The sequence below is a fragment of the Rosa rugosa genome, chromosome 4 (genome assembly GCF_958449725.1).
Source record: "Rosa rugosa chromosome 4, drRosRugo1.1, whole genome shotgun sequence".
Taxonomy (NCBI): Eukaryota; Viridiplantae; Streptophyta; class Magnoliopsida; order Rosales; family Rosaceae; genus Rosa; species Rosa rugosa.
Window position 1 is genome coordinate 46,277,448 of NC_084823.1, and position 9,597 is coordinate 46,287,044.

Below are 9,597 nucleotides of genomic sequence, written 5' to 3' on the forward strand. Positions count from 1 at the left end.
TCATACAGAAATTATCATTCTATCGATTTCCGATTTCTCATGCTTCTCCAAAACTCAAGGCTTGTATTCCTTGTACCTCTTCTCCGTTTGCACTGGTATTGAGAAGCCAAATTTGCAGAAACATGCGTACATATGGAATCCGAGGTCGATATCTAAACTATCCAAAAATCAAAGTTGGAACCAAAAGAAAAATTAAAACACATATACGAATAAGCAGAAGAAAAAGGAAGTAGAAAACAAATAAAACACATAGATAGATTAGACCATTGAGTAGACATGATGTTCTTTCCGTTGATACTAGATTTGTCATTCCGTCTTTCTTCCTATTTGAAACTACGTATGAGAGGAGCCGTTTTAAGAGTCAAGAACTGCAAAGCACTTTTTTCTTTCTTGGTTGAACGTGGGAGCGTTGATTGGGAGGACATCATCACTTTGAGTTTATCTGTTATTCAACTGAACGGGGGAGAAGTTGTGTTTATCCTAGGCCTGGCATTTAAACTCGTAACCCGCACGATACCCGCACGCTAAAAACCCGCACAAACCCGCCCGTTTATTAATCCGAGATAAAAAAGGTCTGCACGTAAAAAACTCTCAAATTAACGGGCCTTGTGTGCTAAACCCGTTAACTCAAAACCCTTCCCAAAAATCCATTTCTAGAAAACTTTTAGGATTTTTAATTTTTTTAAATTTGATTTACTCTCAAACTTTATCTTATTCTAGCAAGCAATACCAAACGAGGCATTAATTGTAAAAATACGCGATGCTATGGTCTACTCCCGCGTGTGTGTGTATGTAGATCTTCAACTTTGAATTAGTAATCTTCTTGGAGGACTGCTTTATATACAGCACCTTATGACTATAGCTTCAGATCTAATACTACTTTGACTATGACAAATAGTTATTGCAGAGCCATTAGTTACCTTTTGAATGTTGGAATCTCCCTTTTCTGTTTGAATGGTAATTAATTGTATATTCTTGTTTTGTTCTTATAGGCAACTTGATTGCCTTTCAATGTCAAAAAAGCTACTTGCAGTGCCTTGTGATATAGTAATGTTGTTGTCAAAAAAATTATATACATAAGTCTTAACTGGTTCTAGTTGCTTTGATAAAAAGTTAAAATATATATATATATATGTTTACGGGTCTTAACAGGTTCCAACGGATAACCCGCAAACCCGCCGGATTTAGCCCGCGAAACCCGTTAAGCTAACGGGTTCTTACCGGGTTGGCCCTTTAAGTACCCGCACTATACTCGCACGTTTCCAAGCCTAGAATTCCGCCACATAGTTACAATTTTGCCCATCTGTTATTTAATCCATTTATGCTAAGAGTTATATATAGAGAGGGGTATTGTATGGGTTTTAGAAAATTTAACCTTAAGACTTATTGGATTAATTAATACTAGCCCCTTAACATGTGCTCCGCACATGTCAATTGACTTTTATTTTTTAAAATTAAAAAAGTTACAGTAATTTATCTCCTAATTTTAGGGAAGTTTCTTCTTTTTTCATAGGAGGTATGGCAGATTTTTCAAATATAATATAGTGTATTGACTATCTTATCTTTATATAGAAATAATTTATTTATTAATATTTATATTATATGAGGGCATATATGGTAGTTCAAAAATTTAACAATTCCTTGAAGAATTGGCTTAATTATATAAGATTGATAACCTTAAGCCTTCAACTCAAAAAAATAAATAAATAAATCATAGATTACATAGATTTGGATATTTGAATTTAAAATTTAAAATAGAGTTTAATGAATTTTGAATTATTACCTTATTTGGTTCTATGGGCAAAATGGATTATTCAAAGTAATAATTAGACCACAATTGATGCGCGGACTACATCCAATTTTTATATGGCAAAATGGACTTGAAGTCAAAAACCTCTAAATTAAAATTAACAAATTATAGAACAACTTTTACGGATAAATAACTATTGTCGGTGAAAGTTGTTCTTCAATTAAATTCTCCTTTTGAGTACAGAACAACTGCTGCGGAGGACTGATCTGTGATTGAAGATGAGTCGGGATTCTTGTACTTTCTGTTAAACTTCTCTCTTCTTCTTCTTTTTTTTTTTTTTTTTTTTTTTTTCTTGTTTGTGTGTGAAGGAAATCCAGATTGAAAACGATTGGCTTTCGACTCGATCCTTCCTAATGAAAGATCCTGTAGTGTTCCGAGTACCGTTCTTTAGAAGATTCCTTGCGAAAATTTCCACAAGTTATTTGATAACCCTAGATGTTTATGTGTTGTATGGCGGAGAGAGTTCATTTTATCATAGGCAAACAACTAAACAACAAATTTGAGAACAACCATCAGACTTCCCCATGGACACGGTCACACGGCCTTCTTTCTTAGCTTGTTTAGTCAGACTTCCCCCATGGACAACTCTTGAACCATGCTTTGCGTTGAGAATCAGTTGCGAAGCATGTGAAATCGATGTAAAATCATTTGCAACACGAAGTGTTTGACAAAGAATCTCCCCTCCTACTTTGATTAAAATAGAGGTTAGCATCACAAAGAACTTTACTAAAATATAAAATAATAAACCTCCCGAAGAAACAATACAGAGGGCTGAGAGATCATGGCTGATGGATTAACTTTATTTCCAAACTGAATACTAACCATATTTGCAGAGACGATCCATCCAGATGATAAGAAAATGCCAATGCAAGTTGAAGAAGAAATCAAACAGAGATGATAGAATATATGTGATCTCAGTAAAGGCTTTATTTATTGCACCAGAATGTCCGACAAACTGACCGACCATACAGGTGGTATAAACCTGTATGCACAACATAACTGCTGGACATTTTATAAATATTTACAGGAAAGAACACCAAAGACCAGACTCCAAATGCTAACTATGCCCCTAACCTTGATATACCACCATACTGTTACACTAAAGTCTTTTAGGCACTTGAGGGTTCCCTCCATTCGAACCAATGAATGAGAACTTCTATCGCTATATATATCAAACCCACTATTGACTAAACAAGCTAAGAAGCAAAGGACACAAGACAGACAGACCTGCAGAGAAACTCTGCCAACTACTGAGACCGAACCAAATAACAAAGTTGAGAAATAGCCTTACATCCAGTTCTTGGGCATCAAGTAAGACTTCACTGGCACAGATGAATCACTTCCCATGATGTTTGTGTTGGCAGTATCTGAACCACCTGCAAGCAGCGCCATCAGACTTCCCCCATGGACACGGCCTTCTGGAACAATGACTGAAGGTTGACCAACGGAGTTAGCACCATGCTTCAGATCAGAGCAGCTTCTGCTTACTGTAGTAGCTATGCTCCCAATAGTCATGGCTTCATCAACATTCATTTCATCAACTTCTTTCACCTTTTCCAACTTTCCAAGTTTAGGTTCCTGAACTATAGGCCCCAGGGTAACACCTCCATGGACCCTCTTATCCTGAACCAGACCACTATGGAGTGCACAAAGACCTGTCTTCCCCCTTGCAAATGAGTTGCAAGGACCCACAGCTTGGCGCCCATAAACAGACCCAGGATGGCCCCAAGAGCATCTCTTTCCTCCACCATGTGCCTTGCAGAAGTCAGTACTGCCTTGTGCACTCTTGCCACACCCTTCAAACTTGCATCTTTTGCCTCCACCATGTCGGACACAGTAGTCAGTCCGTCCCCTTGCACTCTTTGTACACTCAGGCATGGCACATCGCTTGCCACCCCCATGTGCCACACAGAAATTGGTACCTCCATGCACACTCTTTGTACAATGCCCACCACCTTGGAATGCACACCTCTTCCCTCCCCCATGGCCCTTGCAATAGGGTGTGCTCCCTTCCGCTCCCTTGGTGCAACCTGGAGCAGTGCATCGTTTCCCTCCACCATGAGCCTTGCAGAACATTGTGCTCCCTTGTGCCCCTTTTGTGCATCCTATAGCCTGGCATCTGCGACCACCTCCATGTGAGATGCAAAGGCCTGAGAGTCCCTCGGCACTTTTGGTGCAATTTTCTCTTTGACATCTCTTGCCGCCACCGTGACGGATGCACAATCCTGATTTGCCTCTGGCAGCTCTTGTGCAACCATCATGACTGCATCTCCGACCACCACCATGGGCAATACAAAAATCCGTGCGTCCTTCTGCACTCTTGGTGCACCCCAGGAATTCACATCGCCGGCCACCACCATGAGCCTTACAATACACTGTGCGGCCCTCAGCACCCTTGTGGCAGCCAGCTCTCTGACACCTCCTACCACCACCATGAGATATGCAGCGGCCCGAAGCACCTCTGGCACCCTTTCCACATCCCTCAACCTGACACGTCTTTGAATTGGAGCTGCGATGATGTGGCTGTTGTCTGTGTGTGATCGCAGAAGTACATGTGACTGAGCTATTTGGTGTGGTCAATATGCTTGATGAGATGTCTGGAACAGTAGGAATGGAATCAAGTTTATTTGGAACTGGTTTGAAAAGGAAATGAGCCCCTGGGTTCAGTGAAGTCTGGAATGGCTTAACGGCAACCCCTGACTTCCAGTGGCATGAAGTTGATACTTCATCTGCATTTTGGGCCCCGCCAATCGCTGGTGGCATCTCCATGCCTGAAAGAACAGAAGTAGAACTACGATCCACAGAAGTGATTGCAGATTCAGAGAGCACAGTTGAGAGACTTAACTCCAAGTCAACCTTAGGCTGGAGGTCTGGTGCGGCCAGGTTTGAAGTAGCAGGTTTCTTCAGGCTAGGTACCATTTCATTTCCAAGATGCAAAGAAAAGTCCAGTTCAAGATCCATTGAGGACTCCTCATCGGTTTCTTTGGCCGAAGACATTGTAGTGCAAACAGTTGCTGAACTCCCCTTGCTGTCTGAAGAACTTGGTGAATGGCCAAGCCCAAGAGACAGTGAAGAGCGAACATGTTGGTTCAAGGATCCATCAATCACACTCCACTTCCGTTTGGTTCCTTTAGGGCTTGACATGTAACTGATCGAAGAACCAGGGGAATTGAGCCGTAAGATGGTATCTGTGCAATAGTCACCTCCAGATCTGCAAACTGGCACTGAATTGCCCAAGATCTTGAAAATATTTGAGGAGTAATTAGCAGCAAAACCCAGGTTCTGAGACCTATTGTCCATTAAGTAACGGCTATTGGAATAATATTATACACAAGACTAATCAAATTGCAACGACTTCTGAGCTAAACAAATTTATCTACAAATTAGGGTTAGATGTCTCTGAAAAAGTACATCCCACCCCCACTAACAAATCCTGATGTATCGCGGCGATCCATTTTAAACGGAGCTTTAAACCAGACTTTCAGTAATCAGTTGCTGCAATACATATATCTCAGAAAACCAGATTCCCTTGCAACATCCTTATGGAAATCGAGCATCCTGCTTCAGAACAAATTGAAATGTTAGACCGAGGAATTATCATATAACAAAACTACCCACAAAGGAAAAGAATCCATAAAAGGAAAGAACATAATTGTTTCCACGAGGATAAAACCCAATTCATTTGTCAAAAAGAACATATAGAGTTCAAAACAAATGCTAATAAACCATTTCTAGCAAAGAGTAAAGGAGAAAACAGTAGCGCAAACCAAAAAAATCTGGGATTTGAAATTCTAAATGCTCCCTCTATAGATTCAAATACATGATATCCGAAACCAAACAATTCACCAAAGAAAATAACCAGAACAGAAAAGTGCGAACGAACCAACGGATTTTGGGTATTGGAACTAAAAAGGATTTCAAGTTCAAAATGCTCCCCGAATAGATTTAAACACATGAAAATCCAAAAGCGAACCAATCACCAAAAGAATGCAGACTCTGCAAACATATTCTTTTCGATACTCAGGCACACAGAATGGTGAACACAAAACTCTCCATCCCTCGGCCCGGTCCGACCCCTAATTTAAAACACAAGGAAACTCTTGTTCCACAATCATCATAGTTGCACCGAAAAATCGAAAGAAAGAAACTAGCTGATATATAGATAAGATAGTCGAATAAACACAGTACACACAATCTCAAATTCAACACAAATCTAATCATAACAGGACACTTGAAAGGTTGAGAAACACTGTGAAACAAATCATAAACCACACAAATGCAATACTCACAAACAAATCTAGACCAAGAACTTGAGAGCACTCAGATGCGAAAACAACCACACACAAAGCGAAGGTAAAATCAAGAAAAGATAGAGCTACGCTATGCTCTGCTCTATTTAGCTGGCAAGAATTCATAGTTGATAACGCTCTTTCATGCCGAAATCTGCTCACTGGAAGCTGCTAAATTACAACCCAAAAACCACATCTTTTTCGATAAAAAACAATCGAAACCGAACAAAAAGCAGACTTCTTTTTCAATCAAAGGGGGCTGAATTACACACGAAATTGAACACAAACGGAGAGAAAGAGCTCAACAACAGAGAGCCGAAGAAGTAGCAATACGATTCGGCAATTGACGCAAGAAAAGAAAAGAAAAGGTTCGAAATTTACCTCCGGATTTGGATTCGGGGTCGATGGGTTGCGCAGTGGGAGCTAGGGTTTTAGGAGGCGCCGGCTGCAGAGAGAGAGTGGACGAGTCGGCGAGGAGAGAGAGGTGAGAGGGAGATGCGGAAATGACGAAGCGAAGAGGGTGCGCGTGTTATTAAGAAAAGAAAGGGCTTGGGGGAGCGCACGTGGAAAAACACAGACGAGTTAACCAGGGTTACTTGCTTTGTCAGAAATATCACATTAATTGCTATTTAACTTTCTGTTTTTTTTTTCAGTTTCTTTTCTCTCTTTCCACCAAAATCTTCCATTTATGTCATCGAAATTTATGATAATCTTGCATTTATGTCGCAACGAGAAATATAATCTTCCATTTCTGTTTCATTTAACAATTTCATGATCTTCTCATTATGTATTTTATCCTTTTTTGTCCTTCAAATCTTCCGTTTACACTATTCATATCGAATGCATTACGTAAGATTTATTTAGTGTTTTGGATTTAAAGTGTAAGATTGCGAGTTTAAAGAATGAAGCATATAGAGATTACTTAAATTCGGCCGAAAACACGATGTACACGACAAGTTTGTTACGTACAATGTCAGTATTATTTGGCTTTATTAATTAGGGCTAAATACTGGTTACTACCCTGTGGTTTAGGTCCAAAATCAATTCAGTCACTGGACTTCTAATTTCATCAAAAACACCCATGTACTTTCAATTTTGATCTAATAGGTCTAATTCGTTAATATTCTGCTATGGGTTCAACTTATAGTTGAATTATTTGATGAAAAACTTTTTATTTGATTGATTTCTAATAGTGAGACCCACTCATAAATTGACTATGCATGTCAACTCAACACCACATCATAAAACATAGGCCATATATGAGCCATGTCAACAAGTTAAATGACTCAATTATCGGAAGACTAACAGATTGGACCTATTAGATCAAAATTGAAACTGCAGGGGTGTTTTTGATAAAATTAGAAGTCTAGGGACTGAATTGATTTTGGACCTAAACCACAGGGTAGTAACCAGTATTTAGCCCTATTAATTACCTATGTTACTGATTATACCGCATGTCATGCAAGTGAATTGCATGTGAAGTGAAAATCAGGGGAGAGAATGACGAGGTTCAAACTCTAATGGTTAGGAGTGATGCTCCCATGTACACGACAAGTTTGTTATGTTCAATATCGATGTTCTTTGTCTTTATTAGTCACTTGAAATCACTTATCATAAGGCATATAGTGAAAATGAATTGCATGTGAGATGAAAATCCAGGAAAGAATGCTCCCATGTACACGACAAGTCTGTTACGTACAATGTCGCTATTCTGTGGCTTTATTAATCACTTAAGTTATTGATCATAACGTGTGTCGTGAAAATGAATTGCATGTGAGATTAAAATCCGGGAAAGAATGACAAAAATCTAACTCTAAAGGTTAGGAGTAATGCTCCCATGTACACAACAAGTCTGTTACGTACAATGTCGGTATTTTGTGGCTTTATTAATCACTTAAGTTATTGATCATAACGCGTGTCGTGCAAATGAATTGCATGTGAAGTGAAAATCCGGAAAAGAATGACAAACGTCCAAACTCTAAAGGCTAGGAGTAATGCTCCCATGTACACGACAAGTCTATTACGTACAGTATCGGCATTCTTTGGTTTTATTCATTACTTAAGTCAGTGATCACAACATGTTTCCTTTGAGTGAATTGTGTGTGAAGCCCAAGTACCCTTTTTTTTTTAGAGTAATAGTCAGCCACTTTATTGATAATAATAATAAGAAACATTACAACTTATAGATGTAGAAACTACATCAGAAAATAAAATAACAAGAAGTTATGCTCAAAACGATATTTTGAGTTTTGTATTCCATTTACTATAGAAATTTTAAGAGATTCAGCGAGATAATAAATTTAATAAATTAAATTAATATTTTCAACGGATAAGCATAACATCATTGACGAATACATAAATGAGATGAAAACACATGGTCTTTATTGAGTGATGTGTAAAATAATTGTGTTCACACCATCTACATCACTACATGTGTATTTTGGTTAGACCAAAGAGTCAAGTAAATGTTCTTGTCCTCTCATTTACTACAAAGTCAAGGTCTTGTGCAATCGTATTTGAGTTTTTTTTTTATGAGACATGAGCTGCGGAGTATGTACATCACAAGTTCATGATAGATTGAAAGCAAGTTAAAATAAAATAACTAAAATTGTGGAATAGAGAGGTAGAATTACTGACATGTTAGGGTTAATAGTAACTCTTGACTTGGGGCAACCTTATCTGCAGATAAGTTAGGGTTTGGCTCTATTGAAGGGGAGCGACAGGTAATAATACTAGGATCAGCCCTTTCCCAAGGTGATTAACCCTGGTTAGCTCTAAACCCAAGTTAAACTGGAGGGGTTGGTCAGATGGGTGGGAATGAATGCGTTCAAGTTTAACGCACATGTTTAACCGCCGCCGCACGATGCCAAAGACCCTTCCTTCGGGCGGTCACGCTTGTTCGCGACTTCCGATGCACCCCCGCGTGGCGATACGACATCGAGAGCTGGTTTGGTCTCCGCCACGTCGACTCCTCCCTGACGTCATTATTATTTGTTAATATCCTTTTTTTTTATTTTTCTTTTCCCTCTGATTTTTATTTTTCTTCCTTCGGCAGCGGCTCGTCACCTCTCTTTGTGCTTCCCCCCCCGATCCGGGTGGGCCCCACGCGGGGGTGGGGATTGGACGATGAGACCCTTGATAAACCGCGGACCGGATTCGCTCGCTGTTTTATTATATAAAGAGTTTCAGAGGGGCCGCGGCGGTTAGCCCGGACACGGAGAACTCCCTCAACCACGCGCTCGGCCAGCGCGTCCGGAAAGGGCATGCGAGCGACGTCGTTTTCGGAGCAAAAGTTGAAAACCATCCACGTAACGGAAATCCCTTGATATTTACCCCCAAAACGGGGAGGCTCTTCAGGAAAAAGAGTGGTGGTGGCTCTGCTGGGAGTCTGGGACAAGATCATGACCCACTTTTTACCTTTTTTTTGTTTTTGTTTTTGGCCAAAGTTTAAGTCAGATTTTTAACCGTTGAAAAAAGGCCAAAAAATTTATTCGATTA

The 9,597-nt window shown here is 39.7% G+C and overlaps 1 protein-coding gene across 1 annotated transcript; it reads right to left on the reverse strand.

Annotated features, from left to right (window-relative positions):
* Nucleotides 1-2,705: 2,705 nt before the first annotated feature.
* Nucleotides 2,706-6,639, reverse strand: LOC133741966 (uncharacterized). Its single transcript, XM_062169668.1, has 2 exons — nt 6,481-6,639; nt 2,706-5,368 (listed from the first exon to the last, which is right to left on the reverse strand). Exon 2 carries the CDS (start codon nt 5,108-5,110, stop codon nt 3,098-3,100), a length of 2,013 nt encoding a protein of 670 aa, XP_062025652.1. The 5' UTR covers nt 5,111-5,368; nt 6,481-6,639; the 3' UTR covers nt 2,706-3,097.
* Between the last annotated feature and the right edge of the window lie 2,958 nt (nt 6,640-9,597).

Coding starts and splice junctions, on each gene's coding strand:
- LOC133741966 (XM_062169668.1), bottom strand. CDS start 5,110: ATGGACAATAGGTCTCAGAACCTGGGTTTTGCTGCTAATTACTCCTCA.